General features: G+C 44.5%; 1 protein-coding gene and 1 long non-coding RNA gene across 3 annotated transcripts in view; both read left to right on the forward strand.

The window, feature by feature from the left end:
• The first annotated feature begins 1,570 nt into the window (after nt 1–1,570).
• Nucleotides 1,571–7,129, forward strand: LOC135909380 (uncharacterized). The gene is made up of 3 exons (XR_010566701.2): nt 1,571–2,257; nt 3,018–3,131; nt 5,492–7,129. It is a non-coding gene; the product is annotated as an uncharacterized lncRNA (long non-coding RNA).
• Nucleotides 7,130–9,792: 2,663 nt separating this feature from the next.
• Nucleotides 9,793–18,259, forward strand: part of LOC135909356 (uncharacterized) — a 115,154-nt gene continuing 106,687 nt past the window's right edge. Inside the window, exons 1-2 of one of the 2 annotated variants that reach the window (XM_065441331.1) lie at nt 9,793–10,004; nt 15,458–16,995. In XM_065441331.1, coding sequence (XP_065297403.1) covers nt 9,893–10,004; nt 15,458–16,800 — 1,455 coding nt within the window. In that variant the 5' untranslated portion in view covers nt 9,793–9,892 and the 3' untranslated portion in view covers nt 16,801–16,995. Of the gene's footprint in view, nt 10,005–15,457; nt 16,996–18,259 lie in introns of those variants that run through there. The other variant, XM_065441305.2, reaches the window with a different exon arrangement.

Here is an 18,259-nt window from a genome sequence, read left to right on the forward strand (position 1 = left end):
CTTCTTGATTCTTGAGGTTAGACGCGCCGATAGCGTGCAGACGGACTCGGCGAATACGCTATGCCTAAGCTTCGATGGGGACTGATCTCGGCGCGGGTAGCTGGCGAAAGCTAAAATGTGTGTATTTGAGCCTCAGAACTCTTTTTAGTACAATAGGGAAAGTGGAAGCGCACGAATCACCTCAGCCTTGTTATCGGTGTGATAATATCAAGCAGCGGTAGGCTTCGAACTCGGGGTCCGTTCGAGCGCGTCTGAACGACTTCTGGATTTCATGTCCACTCCACAACACTGCGACAATGGCGATAACTCCCAGTCATACGTTACGTGCGAACTACTAAAAAAGCGGCGTCCTCCGTCTTTGCGTGGTTTCGTTAAAGAATTTAGCTGTCCGCCCTGTCACAAGGCAAAATGCAAAAAACGAAGGTGATTTTCAGTGTCACATGTGCAGGAATAAACAAGGCAGCTCACACACCTTTATTCCATGCTGCGACACGAAATAGTTCTATGACCCTAAGATATAGCGTTATTTAGGACAAGAGACTAGTATCAAGCCATGAAATTGTATAAAGCATTTAATATTCAGCAGCGCTCGTCCTTGCGTGCTGGAGCCAGCGCGGCACAAACACAACCAGCGCCGTTTCCAATGCGAGCGTCTCTTCCAGTGTGACCCAGCCATATGACCCAGCTCTCATCCAGCGTTCTCACTGGTCTCGAGTGAGTCCCAGCGAGCGCCAGCGTGCCCAGTGCGATCCAGTGCTTACAAAAAAAGAAAGAAAAAGAAAAAAAGAAAAACGCGCTGGTTTCACACTGGAAGGCACTGGAAGACGCTGGTTCTTGCAATCGGCATTTCAGAGGTTTTTTACTATCAAGTAAGAGCATCGTTAAAAAGACACTCATTGACCAAGGCAAACATCACACTAATCGAAATTAGGAAAACCAAAGAAATATAACGGAAGCGCGCATTGTGGTTTATATCGCATATGCAGGTAAATCACAAAGATGTATACCAAGAAACACTAAGCAAAACTGCGCCTTATCAATCGCGTCATATCTATTTGCTGGCATGCAGTGACTGCAGCACTTGAAGCGGAAACAGATCGAACGCCGCCGCACATTTCTGGCACATACCACTCAAATGCGACAAATGCACGCTGCAGAAACGATTTTTTTTTTTCAAGGAATCTTGAACAGTCACAGACCACATGAGCGCGATCCGCGCATGATAAGCGCATCGCCACGAAAGCAAGATAGGGAACACATAAGCGTAACCTGTACCTCACGGGTAAAATTAAACATCATCGTATATACGTTGCTGTGCGACGGACACAAGCGCACGGAAACATCACACACTGCACACGTGTACCTCCGAGGTTGTGTCGACAATTTCTGGGCTACATTTAAACGACAGCAGGAAGTTACTTCAATGAGAAACGAAGTGAGGGCGCAGGCACTGCAGGTAACGGCTGCGCATAAAGTCAGTTAGGGTTTTAAGGCCAGTGACCGAGGTTGAAATCGTTAAAATCACACCGCAGCGATAGCTTACACAGGGCAAATTGTCGAGATCTTGAAGGCCATGCTTTTTGCTGACTACATGTGGCATAAGCGATTCAAAAGCAAGAATACTGCATGTAATTTATTTCTGCCCTAAACTATAGCACACAATATGAGCATGTCAATGTTTCTTCTTGTCTAGCAACATATGTATGTAGTTCGGCTCAAAGGCCGGCTCAAAACGGCACAAAACCTGCTGTAGTGGGTATTATTGTAGGAATCACGGAGGCCACAGCAGCCGCACTATTATACAGACGGCGCTGGCGGCGCCGGTATTTTCGTATTCAACGCGACAGGTAGAATACGAAGCTACGGCGTGTTGTTATTGCTCCGTCTTCAACGGTTGTCGTGCGAGCTGCGTCGATGTGTTTGTTTGATCGTGTGTTATTAGGTTTGCTGTAATGAAATGAGACGTAGTTCGCGAGCACGAAAGTGCCAGAAGATGGCTTGAGTCTCGCTGCAAGCACGCCGTATGCGTGGCGCGCCAGCTAAATGTGGACCAGCGATTTTCATGCCATGGAGTGCGTTCCCTTTGTCTCCGCTTGTGTTCGTGGAAAGTTTGGTGGACGGAGCAAAGAAGTAATGCGTATTGTTAGCGCGCCGCAGCTCGTCCACTACCCAGTGGCTTGTTTGCTGCAAGTAACATCGCAGACGCATCACTGGAAACTTGGAGAGTGCCTTTCGACCTCGTCGTACTGTTGAAACGGTAAGCAATCGTGCTCGCCAACTACACGTGCGTTCATCCGTGTTGTGTGTGCTTCCCGTGTGTGTATAGAGTGCCTTGCGAACGTAGTAAGTGGAACACCCACGACAACAGTGAACCCTGTGCTGATACTTGCTACGCGCTGGTTGTAAGAATTGTGTACGCAACTCTATTGCCACAGTGCGGAATTGATAATCGTGATAAGCGCTTGCTTCCCCTGAGAAAAGTTTCGGAAATCGTGTTCGCCTTGTGCAGTTGTGCGTGAGCTCCCGCTTGTCTGCTAAAGTTGCATAGTAACGACCCGTCTACCTCTTCATCGATTCTTTTTTCAATGTCGTTTCCTCACTTATAAATGCTTCGACGTTGTGCACAATCTCTGCTTACGAGGTTTTTGGCTAACGAACAGTTCTAAGAAAAAAATGTAAGCCAATCACAGCTTGCTACTAGTACAGCTTTATTTCCAAGGCAAGATGTGTTGACATAACTGACTTAACTAAGCATGACAGGGGAACGTTGCCTATACTAAGTAATGAAAAAAAAACATTAAGTTTAGATTGTAATCTGCTGCTGCGGTGCGTCCAAAACTTTATTTGATGTAGAGGTCCGCATTGTCATGACATTCGATGATTTCGAGCATTTGCTCTCTTTCCACATTAGCGCAGACATTGTTTTCATGACTCTTTTAGGTGCTGATTGCATGTTTTCACGATATCACAGCTTTATTGTGACACTGCTATAAGCTAACATAGAATTGATTTTGTAGTGGCGAGGCCGTGACCCACAACATAAACTACAAGATCGAGGAGCCCCAAGAAATGCAGACCCTGTGGATATATGGCTGCAGCAGCATGGCATGTGATCTGGATGGTCATGACAGGTGTGTATAAAATGTACGTGTTCCAAAAATGGGGCTTGGTGTCATTCATGGTGAAGTTTGTCGACACATTACTTAATGCAGCATACTAAAGAGACTAAATATTTATGCAACCTTATTGAACTTGCTACCTATTAGTGTGCATAGCCATTATGCCCACATGATTGTGTTTTGTATAAAACTATACCCAACCATTCCTGATGTTTAGTATTTCTTTTGCGTAAGTTGCTTACCTGCAAGTTACATATATTTTTTGCTTTGTACATAGTGTATTTATGACTTTTTATTGGGGTTTTATTCTTTGAAAACTATTTCCTATGCTGTACCCCTATTTGCATAATTTTTTTCTGTTTGTGCTACAATCTCGTGCAGTTTTCTGTGCATGTAGGAATTCGAAGGGTAGTGGACTAAATATGTCACAGGTCTAAGCACGTAGTGTGCACATCTTTGTTTATCATTGATATCTTTACAGTTACTTCTCTGTTCCCATAGTAACAGCCACTGCAAAATACACATTTGGTGAGCTTTAATTTCTTGAAAATTAATATGAAGGTCAGTATTTACTAAGCTGCATTTACTTCTGTAGTACATAGGCACAGACTGATATGGATACCTTGTGACCTACACAGGATGCCTTTTTTGTTTGTTGCATTAAATATGGGGGCTCACCCACATCTCTTACTATATATGTGGTATGCCTCATCGATTTCACTTGTCAGTTTTTACGGTGGATGAAAACAGATGAACGATTGTAATCCAACATGAAGCCCCGTTGTGGAAATGTACGGCCAAGTTGGATGACCATACTGGTCTTTTAAATGAAATATGGTGATCTCTTATACACATGAGAATATACCGGCCAGTTTGCCCTATGTACGCTTGACCACATGTGAAAGGGATACAGTGCACTCACTGCCTGTGACACACGACAAATTTGGTGGTATCTTTCACCGAGCAAGCCTCCCTTGCCTGCTTGCCTTTCTCAATTCTCTTGCACACTGCTGTGCATATGGCACCCTGACAAGAAAGGCTTGCTTAGATACCACTAAATTTGTTTTGTCTGTCAGATTGGTGTAGTCTATTCTTGTGATCATGTGTATATTTGGTCAAATGTACATGCAACAGATTGGCCGGTGCCTCAACACGTACCTAAGACAGCACCATAATTCACTCCCCGGATCAGTATGTTCGTCCCACTTGACCATGCACCGATGGGACTGGGGCTGCGCACCAGATTTAGACTGTTCATCTGTTTTGTTCAGCTGCGGCAACCAATTGACCAACAACATCGCTGAGGAATGCCACATAAAAAGACGGGGTCACAATCTGTTTACTGAATTGTTCGCAACCTTCGTAGTAACAAATTTGTTTGTTGCAGCTAGTTTTAGGCACGTTATTTCTTGTTAAATTTTCTGCTTGACCTATAGAGCAGTTATGCAATCAGTTTTCAAAGTTACTTGATTAGTATAATTTTTGTTTTCTGTTTTTCACATGCCAAGTTGCAAGAAGGAACCTTTTTAATTAAAACTGAATTAACATTTCAATTGCAATTGGGCAGTCTTATCATTGCGTTTAGGATACATATCAGTGTACATACCTGTACTAGATTAGAAACTAATTGTTTCAATAACTCAAAAAGCACGAATATACTGTGTCCATTGTATCTGACAGTGACACCGCGACTGTGTTCCAAATACCACAAATTGGCAGTTATCCATCATAGTTTGCGAACACAACTTAAAACATTATTGTTCCCCATGCAATGCATACTTAGATGCCCAAGCTCCATGTGAGAAATTTATTATTCGCATATTAAGCATAGTACATACCAACTATGGCTAATAGCGGATGGAATATTAATTTTGTCTACCGCTCAGCAATAGAAGCCAGTAGGTCATTCCCTTCTTTTCAAAAAAAAATTTTTCTATGCATAGTGTGATATCTGTATAGGACTCTTAGCTCATGGGTGTTCCTGCTTGCTTATGTTATAAATGGGAATGTGTTGTCATTGCAAGATGAGATTAATGTGTGACTAGGCTGTTGTCGTTCGGAGATGCTTTTTGTCATCAGCAATGATATTCTACTGCCAGGCACATTGGCCCAGTGCTGATGTCACCGAATCTTGGGAAAGTAAAAATATTCTCAAAAGTGATTCTCAAAAGAACTGCCACTGTTTGGCAGAGTGGTGGGGAGGTGGGGCGTTCTGCCACCTTTCTGTTATAATTTTTTTCTGTAATACTGAAATGAAACTTAGCATAATGCTACAACTATATAGATATTTGTGGCATGTTTGTGCCTGCTAATACATTATGACTGAATGTTCATGACACCTTTTGAAAATTAATTTCAATTTTATTTTCCAGGCTCCACCGTCGCCGTTACTAGACGGACCAAATGAGGCCAAAAACTAGCCTTTCCTCGCTCCATTCCTGGGAAGTGAAATAGCAGGTGGTCATGTAAGAATGAACTTGCAACCATGTGGGCAGTAGCCAAAGCTCCCTACAGTTCATGCTGGTGTTGGAATGATAAGACAAACCGCAATATTTATTTGTTTACTTATTCACTTAATATTTATTTATTCATATCCCATGAATACTGTGCATTTTTTTAGCAAGGAGTCAGGTAAAATAAAGAAATATTGTTGCATCAAAGCAAACGTTATTTGAAAAAGCATAATTCACGTAGCACGAATTCATGGAAACTGTAAATATTGAAGAAACAGAGCAGTAAGGTTAACAAATCTTATATAACAAAAAATGAGATCACATTTCTGTTGGACCTAATACCATAATTTAATCTGTCAAATTAGAGATACCATATGCTGCTCTAATATACAATCACTAATTTATGAGTAGATGCGCGAAACTCTCAAACGTTGCAACAATTTCATGCAAGCTGTAAATTCATATATACAGTTTGTTGACTTTAGACATAGCAGATGGAGTCTGCAGAACTATGATATCTCTTTCTGGCACAGAGACGGGGATTAGTAAGCTTCGTGGTGTTATTTTTCTTAAACCTGCCAAATAGTTCTTCCTGCAACAGGTAGAATTCTCAAATGCCGCAAACTTAATTCAAATTAGTGCTGTGGTTGTCTCAAAAGTATTTCTGTATTTTGGATGTATTTGAGTAGGAAAAATTACAGAATTAACGAACTTGTGCTAGCTCTTTTTTTTATTTACAGTTGCAAACTAAGTCCTTTTCCTTCAAGTTTTGCTATTTTCAGCAAATTTTAATAAAAATTGATGGTGTTAATGTAAAAACTATAATTTAAACATTTTTAAATGTATCAAACCTTATCAAATTTGGTAGCATAGTTGCCGAGAAAAACGATTTTACTGTTCGTGTGCATTACATAGGAGCTCCTCAGCTAGATCTCTTTTTTAGTCATTGCGTGTGTCGGTCTGGTTTGTATTTCTCACCCTAATTAGAATATTGGCTATGATCTCAAAATTGTTTCCCTTACAACGAAATACAAGCTTTTAATCTTTTTACGATATATGCTGTACTGCTCTATGATAACCCCTGTTTGCCACATTTTTGCAGGGCCTACCAGTGCTAATTTTACACATAAACATAGACTAAAATGCTGTGTGGTTTCGGTATATGGTGTACTTATCTGTGAAAGCCATTATTTGCCATATTTTTGCAGCGACTGCCAGTGTTATTTTTGCTCAGACTAAAATGCTGTGTCGTTTCGTCAGGCTGACACAACATTGCAGTTCACATTCATATCAGTCTATTTTCAGGCTTTAGTATCCAAACATTTAATGTGCACTGCTGGAACAGGCACTCCTTTTGCAGTTTTGATGGTATGGTTTCTTGTCCTAGTCAAGTCTGTTATTGCGAGGTGTCAACTGTAATCAAGTCTGCCACTGATTCTTTTACCTCATGTTTCGTGTGTTTGCACCACCAGCTTGACCTGAGAAGCATGTTGGCAGCTACAGTTTGTGTGTTGCAAGTTCTAGTCTGAAGTATGTATGTCACATATATGAAGCATGTATCTAGTCTGAAGTGCAATAAACATTTCAAACTGAGTACTTTGTGGTTGTAGCACCAATTATTTTGCCACTGCATTTACTGTAGCCCTTATTGCCTACAGTAGAACTTTGGTAAATTGCAAGTACTTTACACACATCGGCCTAGCTTTTGTAGGCATTTGCTTGTAGGGACTCGAAAGCAACTGCATAGAAATATTCTATAGAATTTTTGTCTTTAGCATCTCTAAAGCAACGCGATAGAAATATTCTATAGAAATTTGCCTTTAGCATCTCTAAAGCAACTCGATAGAAATATTCTATAGAAATTTGCCTTTAGCATCTCTAAAGAAACTCGATAGAAATATTCTATAGAAATTTGTCTTTAGCATCTCTAAAGGAACTCGATAGAAATATTCTATAGAAATTTGTCTTTAGCATCTCTAAAGCAACTCGATAGAAATATTCTATAGAAATTTGTCTTTAGCATCTCTAAAGCAACTCGATAGAAATGTTCTATAGAAATGTGTCTTTAGAGTTCCTATAAGAATGCGGTGGCCAAATAACTTTTGAAACTCTATAGGAAAATTCTATAGGCAATCAAAATAAACACAATAGAGTTCTATAGAGAAAGTTCAAAAGACTTTCTAAAAAAACACATTAAAAATTTTTGTAAGGGATGTCCGCAATAGAAATTAGTAAGAGGCTGTTGGAAGATTGGTGGAAGAAAAGTAGGGCAATGACAAAAAAAACGGAGACGTACGAAATCAAATTTCACTATAGGGGATCTGGAAATTTGGCTATGGGAGTTCATGGTGCTTTTTTTCTTCTTTTTCTTTTTTTAGCCTAGATAGGGCGTTGGGCAGTATAATAGAAACAAAAATAAAAGAGTTCAAAGCTATTCCTGTGCGCTGAATTTCACCACAAAGGTTGATGCGTCGGTGTTAGCAATGTCGTTGATAAAGAATAGCCGCTCGTCGGGTGGAAATGAATTATCGTCCTAACAGCTTTATTCTTGAAGAGGCAAACCCAGCGGTGATTTATTCCGGACTTTTCAGTGGCTTCCCAAAAGGCAGCCACTTTCTTTTATTGCTACGGAGTTAATGCGCTAGAATAATTGTCGGAAGCTCTCCGCAGCACATTTTCTTTCGTCTGAACACATTCTTAGCATCCAAACGTCGCTCAGCGTCCACGAAACATGTCGTCTTGACTGGCTTTTGATTTTGACCTATCGGTTTCTTTTGTGCTCCAATTATTACTCTAGCAATTTTGCTATCCGCACTCATGGGCTACCACAGCATGTGCCGGGGTTTAGGGATAGGCAGATTAACAAGTTTGTTTCGCACCTGGGGCAAAAGGCACGACGCAATAATTGCACGAACTGTTTCTTTGTCGCCGCCCATCAGCACGCTGTGGCTGAAGCTGCTCACAATACTACACCATGTTTACTACCCACAAGGCTAGTTACGCCTGTGGGTATGACATATACAGTACTTGCTGTTACTTCTCAAAGTACTGTCCCGTCACGGTTGTCCACGTGCGTAAAGGAAGACCTGCATTTAAGGACATTGTGCAATTATACACACGGGATATGTGTTTTCTCATATTGTCTATCATGTGGCCGTTCCGCCTTTATAATATTGCGGCAATGTAGGCAAGCATATATTAGACACGCAAAAGATTGCCCACTTACTCAATGGCCTCGCGCACAACTCCTCAAGAGTTGTGCGACTGTCAAGGACATCGTTAAGGAGCGCTCGCAGGTCGAGGAAGTCGCCACATGAGATAATTGGCTCACATCCTCATTGTACGAGAATGACACCGTAGAGTGCTGTGACACCTCGTGCCAGTTGTAGAGAAGAATGACACCGTAGAGTGCATTGTATTTAGTTGGATGGAGTTCACTTCCCAAATTTCAGACCAGATTCACCCTGTAACGAGCGACGTACGACGGGCATTTCGCTTATATGCGTAGGCGCTCGACAGTTGACGGGCGCTGGCGTCTGCAACAGGACCTACTGGACCTCTCTTCAACACTTGCCGACATTCTCGCCTTATATCGCACCATCAGGTTTCAGCTGAACTCCTTCCACAGCCAAATAATTTGTCCCGAATTATGGCCACCCTGTCACTGCTAAGGTTTTTAATCTATGAGTTATGTTTATATTTAAATTAGCGCTGTCCGCAAATTTTCAGTAGTTTCACCTTTCCCAAGATGCCCGCATTCTATTGTGTAAGCCTCCCCTGGCACGTACACCAGTAAAATCTCTCACGCGAAATATGTAATGCCTTCTACCTCCACAAAAATGCGTAATTTGCGGAGTTAACATACTTAATTGTTATAATAGGGTAAATGTAAATGATTGGTAGCTTTACAAGCCATCAGGAACAATTGAAAAGAACATTAAATCATCAAAGGGCATACCAATATGATTAGATTTATGGCATACCCATAGGGATACATAGGGTTCCATAGAGAATGCATCGGGAAGGCTATAGGAGGGGGGCCAGCTTGAAATTTGGGGGTGTGCCAACTAAAATTTGGGGGTGGGCTACTTCAAATTGGGGGATCACCAAACTTCGATCCGAGGGTGGGCCAACTTGAACTTTGGGAGTGGCGAAGAAGAAACTTTATTAAAACGAATGATCCGGCGGTTTTGTTGTGGTTATTTCAGGTGGCGGCTCGAAGTCCTTGGACTCGGGCGGAATCTTTGGCTTGCCGGACGTTCAGAGCTGGTCTTGCAACTTCGAACTTTTGAGAGCCGCCTCCCAGCGGCGACGCCGCCGATGAAGAAGGTCCCGGCGGGTCCCGCAGCTGAGGCGGTGTTGGGAAGATGCAAGCTCGAGGCTTCCCGTACACTGGTAACGGCCACGATTATGGACGCATCGCCGAACGGAGGTAGTTTCAGTACCGCTGTTCCTAGCACTCCTAGAGCATGTATTGCAGCGTTGCTCTTTGTCCGCACGCTTGATACGCATCTGTGTGGTATAAACCCGGGTGTCAGTGATGTAAGACGGAGGGGCAAGGGCAAGTGTGTGTCTCGAGCAAGCTTCAGTTTACGGCCTCGTTCCTGTTTAATTTATCGTGCAGTGGCAGGAATGTGCGTCTCTCGAGTCTGTAGTGTTGGGTGAGGTCTCAGAACGTGGTCAGGAGATCGCCCCATGCCTATTGTGATTCTTGTTGCTGCATTTCCATCATAGTATCCCGATCCGGCAGTTCCGATGCCCCGCACTCGGGGGTGTAGGCGGCGGACTTGAAATTTTTGGGTTGGGCAACTTTAAACGCGGGGGTGGGCCAATTGAAATTTGGGGTATGTTTACGCATACCATAGAGTAACATAATAAACCACAAGAGAGGACACTCGAGCTGCTTAGCGACGTGCTATGGAGATTCACCGATTCAGGCAGGTGGCTGTGTATGTTTCCTGATGAGGTGGCTACGGTCATGGCTAGCAGCTTGACAGGCGACACGACCGAGCTCGTGTGAAGCCCATTCAGACCCCGCCAGCATCGGCGGGCTCGGACGTCATTATTCTAAAGTGCGCCCGAGGATCGCTGTTGGGTTCATCTGCCAGCGTCTGACACTACGGTTTCGTCGTCGTTTTATGGTAACGCATAGATTGAAATAGTAAACGAAAAGAGTGGACACTCAAGCCGTTTCGCGGGCGAGCTATGGAGATTCGCCAATTTCGCTTGATGGCAAGCACATCAAGAAAAATATCGCTGCGACTGTCGTGCTGACTAGCAGCTTGACAGGCGGCACGAACGCGAACATTTGCGAAGCCCAGACAGGCCCCGTCGCTCTGCTCACGGCGTCGTCATACTGCAAAATGCACCCGAGGATCATTGTCGGGCTATTCTACCAGCGTCTCATACTACTGCTTCCTCGCCCTCTTATCGTAAGGCTACAGGAGATCCTTTGGCACGTTTTTAAAGTATTTACTCTCTTCGTATTCGCTATGACACTGTTAGCCGCATGAACGAATGACGGAGGGGGGGCACGGCGGTCTTGAAGCCATAAACAGCTACTGCCCATTTGCACCATTGAATTTCATTTTGCATTCATTTTTTTTTCATGCGCAGCACTGAGTGAAAATGCGAACGATAACAGCAACTCGGCAACGTCTGAGCTGCGAGGCACATTCCAAACAATGACTAAGTTCGAAACGAAAATACAATGATTCATTAAGAAATGCGGCCTAAGAAGACATGCCTTTCGGTGCAGAGAGATTTTGTGAATTTATTCAGCAAAATTACGCACAGTGGCTTTTGAAAAAGAATAATCGCCCAAGCGATTAGATGGTTCACCAGCGAAGCTGAAAAGTGTGGCTCGAGTGTTTATCAGTGGGTTCACAACGACGGCTCATGAAGCGACGACTCAGTACGCTGCTGGATCCTTGGTACGCAGTTGCTGCTTGCGCTTGGCTGCCCGACCCTGTTCTAGGGCCTGGGTGGTAGCATCGGCACGGCGTAGATGAGCTCGATTCCCGGTTCTGCTCCCGGCGTTGCTGATCGAAAGCTGCCTGCTCCTAAGGAGTACGCATGGGGCGTGGCCTACTTATTTCGGAGCCGGAAAGAAACCGCTGCGTGCGCGCTCAGCTGCGATGAAGAGCAACGCCGTCATTAGTGGTGCAGCTAGTCTAACACCACCTAGATAGCACAAGGCCTTTTCACTTTGATCCATGTCGCCATGTTACCTGGCCCGATTGCTATATAACCTATTGGGGAGGATACCGAGTAGGCAACAGGTATTTTGACGTCACCGTTTTCATCACGCCAGCCTTGTCAATAGAAATTTCGGGCCAGGTAGCGTGACATCATGGACCGAAATAAACATGCCATCTGCTAGCTAAGTGGTATTGGCTAATGGAGCGTCTCCTTTTCTCTAGTGATTTTTTTTCGCGTGTGCTCATAGCGTTGCGCCGGAGGAGCTTTCGGAGTACAGGAGAGTGACAGACGGACAGACGGATGGACGAATCGGCTAGCCTTATACAGCTTCGCTGTTAAAGTATGATGTTCCAGTTTTGCAAATGAGTGGGACTATTGCGAAAGCATTACGCTACCAATATTTGCAGTATGCCAATAAGACACATTCTACCAAGCTTTGTAGCAGGCTATGTGCGCTCCAGCGTTGTTAGCCGTTTTGCAATGGGCTGAAGATGGGTGTTTTCATGTTTTAATTCTGAGTGGACTCTTGCGGTTGAAAGTTTGTTAGCATATATAATAGTCCTTCCCTGACAGCCATGCTTTTTGATGACGTAATAAATGCCAGAAACAGTCGATGTGTTGGATCATAAAAACATGAATTACACTAATTCGCGTAGCATCTACATTCAAAAGCTTTGAAGGCTTCAGGATTGCTTACCTTCTGTTTCTGTCATTCTACGCATTGCAGTAATCTCCAGTATTCCCCCTCAAAATAGTCTGCAGCCAAAGGACATCATGCGTATTCAAGAGCAACTTTCTTATTATCAGAAGACGATCGCACGGCTTCGAATACAGCAGGTGAAGACTCCCAGCACAGTCGAAGTGCTTAATTGTCTGGGATGGCAATATAATGCAGCTGTTTACTGAGGGACTAATTGGATTGTAAATTAAAAATAACGATGTTGGTGCGTGCCCAATTGTTTATGCAGCCATTTCATTTTGGCACGTAACCATTTTCATAGTTTTGATACATTAATTCATCCGATTTCCTAGTAGTGCCAGAAACAGCGTCATATTTGTTTCATCTAAATCTATCCCATTTTCACTAATATGACTGCTAGCTTTTTCGCGTAGTTCTTTTTGTTATGTGAATACTTGTAACGCCTCTTGTATGCGTTGTTATGCTTGAGCAAAATTTATTGTCATCACGCCATTCATTTTCAAGTACTATCGATTACTTGCATTCCACAGTTTCCTCCAGTTTTCATGCGTCGGCGCTTATGCCACAATCTTTATGCAATAAATTCTTGTCTACTTTTCACCTGCTCTTGGCTCTCCAGGAAGCTTACTGACAGTGAAGGAACGTGGCAGATTTATTTACGATGCTAATTTAGGTGTTAATTATCAGAAGTATAATGTTGCAAATGAGAAAAGTTTAGTTCCTGTATAGGCTCCTTGGAGCATATATAGGAACACTAAAGTCGGCCGCAAGGGCTTAGGGGAGTGTCTACTCTTTACGTTTACTGTATTACTCTATGCGCATGCTTATACCACTCCACTGGAGTTACTTCATACTTTTTGTCGACCTCTGTTTATATTTTGGGGAATATGGATAGATCTCTTAACCATAGCACGTCACCTGAACTTAAGCTAAAAAGGTCCTTTTTATTTTCCTGAAGCTTTCTGCAAGTTTTTTTCCTTCGTCCCGTTCATCAGCCTCTTGAATTTATTATAATTTGTAGCCCAATTTATCGACTACGATCCCATGAGAGTCCGCAACGATGCAACGGCCATGGGATTCAAGTTGTTTAAATAAACTTTACCGTGGACACGACAGCCGCGTTTTCTCACTTAGAATGAAACTATTCCATCAGTTAGCGCGTTTATTAAGCATATAACTTCGCAGTCTAAAAAAAATTATCTTTATTTGTTGGCATACAGTCGCATGTCTTCCTGGCCTCATCACGTCGTTTGCAGGATTGCGTCACTGCGAGAGCCAACTGGCCGACTGCGCCACTAGGTGTTCTGGCTTCAGGAGCAACATAACCCTTCTGTGAAAACGCCAGTGGTCTATCCAGATTACGATAGACAAAAACTGTGTGTCTTTTTTTCAGCCTGTCCATTACTTGCCTTCTCCGCAGCTATACTGTTGAGGTGCTTCCTTGTTACTACACTGTAGCAATAAGAGAACAGGTTTTCGAATTTCATTCGTTTAATAATGTTGTATTCATGCTATCATCGTCGTACGTAATGTGCACAGAATACTAGAGCACACTCAGATGTAATGCTTTCACTTTGTGCCTGAGCATGCCCAGCATTGTGATGCAGATAAACATGATCGCATTTTCTCCGAACTAATAGCTAAGTAAAACGCTGACGTCACGCCGAACAAGATCAACAAGGGCCGTAGTGCTCAACCTTCTAATGCCTCTATTTGTAAGCTTATTTCTTTCAGGCTGTATACTTTTACCGCAGAAACTTCCCCCTGATGTATCTAATGTGCTAAAGGTATTATTTTCAAACACCCAATCTAAACCGCCGTCATGCTACTCCACGATATGCGGGTGGCAAGCCACCATGGCCCCCGCAAGTATGACCACGCTGATTCGTTTGGGCTGGCATATACTATTTTATTCGTCATACGTCGCCACATTCATTTTCAAGCTACGGCAGAACTTGGAAAAGCCGTCCATCTAAACTGACTGCCTTCTTCAGTCTCTTGATATAACAGACATGTGCTGTCACTAAGTTATTTTCCAACTAGCCGGTCCCTTTTACTCTGTTTATTTCCGCAAAGTTTGCGTCTATCGCTGTGGTTACCAAATATGCCCAACGGTATGCTACCGCAAAAGCCTTTCCGACGAATTGAGCAACTAAAGTCACAGGCTTTCTTCAACACGGCGTTGACGTTCAATATGGTGATCCTCAAGTACTTTCCGCGGACTTAGCTCACCGCTTTCCCTCCAGTGCCATCGCTTACACGGCTCGTTCGTACTAGACACAACACAAATACGTAGTGACCTTATTAACTATCAATTACTCGCCAGTTGACATGCTGTGCATGTACTTTGCCACTGTTCACCGACATAAGAACGTAGCGCTGGCTTTGGTGACATTATCGGTCTACATCCTCGCGCCACAACACCGCTTGTTATCAATCACTTTTTTTTTTGTCGACAGGAGCATACTGCATTTCCTCTGATAATACTTTCGACTTTAGATGCGACCTTGTACGCCCGTTTGTTCTGTTACGCAGACGGCGAACGTTGTCGTCAGGCCACCGCCTCATTCTGAACTTTGCCATCACCGGAGAGCGCAGAAAGATGTCTTCAAAAACAAGCCACAGGGATTCGAGTCAAAGTGTCTGCGTCATTCTGCCTTTGGGAGCTGGGCACGCTAACCACGACGCTACCGCCTCCCCCCACCACCTTCACTTTACCTGCCTTCCCACTTCTCGTTTTCGTCACACTTGCAGGCAGAACGGACACAGAAACGAGAAAAAGTAAAGGTCGCTTGAGCCGCTAGCTGACACAGGACCTAAACCATGGCACTCTATTAATCAGAGTGCAATGTGTGCTTGCGGCTTCGTGTTGCTCATCAACTTAGCTTTAATGTACATTTGCTTTCACTGACTCTTTTCGGATTAAACTGGAACGCTGGACAAAAATGAGACACACGGTAGTGTTTTTTTTTTCTTTTTTCTAGACGGATCGGGAGCTGCCAGCCTACCGAGACTAGAACGCACCCTTTCGCAACTAACGCACCTCATCAAACGGATCTCAAGCCAAAGAAGCGGGCTCAAGGAGCAAGACACTCTAAGAATAGTACAAGCGCTCCTCACCAGCCGCATCACATACGGCACGCCGTACCTGGCTTTAAAGAATGCTGAAATAGAAAAACTGAACATCATGATAAGGAAGGCAATCAAAGCCGCCCTGGGACTCCCCGCCATGGCCTCTACATCACGTCTCCTTAAGATGGGCGTCCACAACACGTGGCAAGAGCTCGCCGAAGCGCACAAGAACAGCCAGCTGGAACGACTCAAGCTCACGCCCACAGGGAGATCAGTACTCCGAAACCTAAACTACAGCGAGACGTATGTCGCAGACACGGACAAGAAAGAGCGAATACCACCGGACGTTCGAGAGTGCATTTCCATCGCACGTGTCCCGCGTAACATGCATCCCATATATCACAAGAGTAGAAGACAGGCTAGAGCCAACGCCATCAAAAGAAGTTTCAAGCATGACCCGAATGCCCGCTACACCGATGCGGCCAAGTATCCGCATCGAAACGCGTACGCTCTGAGCGTCGTCGACTCCCAAGGCTCCGAGCTTGCATCGGCAACCATCAAGGCACGCAACCCGGAAACGGCTGAAGAAGCGGCAATCGCTCTCGCCACCACCACATGCACAGACGCAGCAATTATATTCACCGACTCTCAGGCCGCCTGCAGAAACTTCTTAAGGGGCCGCATCTCGGCCGATGCACTCAAGATACTAAAAAGACGAAGCACTCCGCTCCCGTACACTTGCGTAACGTGGGTACCCGGACACGAGGGACTAGAGGGGAACGAAGCGGCCCACGCCGCTGCCCGCGAGCACGTCAGCCGGGCTCCCCACTCCCCATGCGCTCTCGGACCCGTGACAGAAGAGGCGGAGGCCGTACCCACCAACTATTCGGCCATATTGCAGCATTACAGGCTCGAGTGTCGAGTGCACCCTCCACCGCACCCTAAACTCGACAGAGAAGAAAGCCTAATCCTTAGACGCCTGCAAAGTAACACATACACGCACGGAACGATGATGCATCGCCTCTACCCGACACTCCACGGCTACCTCTGCCCACTGTGCAACGTACCCGACACTCTGGCACACTTGCTCCTGGAATGCCCGTGGCAGGAAGGCAGCGAAATGCAACCAGAAACTCAGGCAAACGACCTGTTCGAAACGTGGGAGGCCAAGCTAACCCTCGGGGACCTGGAAGACCAACGACAACTCGTCGCCAGGGCTAAGAGGGCAGTCGAAGCCAGAGGGTTCCTGGACTAAGGAGCCCTCCCACCTTAGGGTGATACCCGGCCTCGCTCGGGACACTGTTTCGTCTAATAAACGTTTCTCTCTTTCTAGGTCGAAACCAAAAACGTTCATCCATAACTTTAAACCAGCAACAGCTTCATCATCAGCGGCTTGAACTCTCATTTACACAAATAGTGATGTTTTTTAATAAATGGCATAAGGATGCTACTTTACGATGTCATGTCACTGCCATTACGGGCCGGCACCACGTATCTACGAAAGCGCATCACAGTGCCGATGCATGCGGCAGGTTACTGAATAATGAACGCAGAAAATAAGACTGTTTTTCAGTTCTCGCATCTTATACACTAAATACAAGACTCCAGCCACCATGAAAAATTTTTTTTCGACTACTTAGACACACAATGGCGGACTGATATAATTGTTAAAGTGATTTATTAAATTTTTTATCGCAGAACCACAAGCGCAGGGAACGCTGCGCCTACACCACGGCCGCGTATGCGCTGGATCTGCATTCTCTTTGTTTTTTGTTTTTTCACTATGGCCGCCGGTGGCTTCAGGCGCTCCTGTAGGCGGCGACTGGGACTGGCATTCTAGAAGTTTAAGTACATAACCTCCTTGCACAGAAACGACAGCATAGTTGCTAATTGATTATGCTGGCTTGGATATGTTACGCCCGCAGCCCGTGGAGGCACCCTATCTCCTGACGCGTTCCCATGTTTGCGTTAGCGTATACATTAAACTGTTTTGGAGTGACGCCCACCGTAACATCCTGCAAAGATGCTTACGTTGAGCGTGTGTAAGGCGAGAAACGCTGTTCTAAACTGTCTGTTCTCTAACTGTTGCAGTGAAGCAATGTTTATGGTGTATACCCGCAAGAGTCACGAGTATGGCCACCGTTACCGCAAGAGTCACGGTATGGTCGTAAGTTCTCGCGACAGCGCAGTTGTAGTACAAACAGCCTCCCACAAAGGAATATAATATATAATATAATTGCCAAAATTGGTATTCAGTAAACGTTTATTACCAAGAACGGCGGGTGCTTATACCACCGCAAAGGACGGATTTTGGGCGGAGACTCCAATCATTTGCTCACACATCACACATATACACTGAAATTCAACCGGTTTCAGAAATTTTGGCTTATTTTCTCATGGCCTTTAACTGCTACTTCGCCAACCACCTGGACTCTATTTTTTCCTCATTTTGTCCATCGCTCATTTCCCGATGCGGTGAGCCGCGATCCCACCGACGTTCGGTTCTCCTTTATTCTTAATGAATGAATTCATTCAATCAATCCTAAGCTGTTGCAGAAAATAGCATCTCTTCATTTCCATAACCGCCCTCTCTCACCTGGACTGTCTCATCGAAAAATAATATTGTTGTGTTGCTTATGGCTGGGCGTCACATATACAATTTCTTAGGAATGGCCAACAGCGCGGCGTGCAATTTTTGGGGGGTGACGAGACAG

Source organism: Dermacentor albipictus, chromosome 1 (genome assembly GCF_038994185.2).
Source record: "Dermacentor albipictus isolate Rhodes 1998 colony chromosome 1, USDA_Dalb.pri_finalv2, whole genome shotgun sequence".
Taxonomy (NCBI): domain Eukaryota; kingdom Metazoa; phylum Arthropoda; class Arachnida; order Ixodida; family Ixodidae; genus Dermacentor; species Dermacentor albipictus.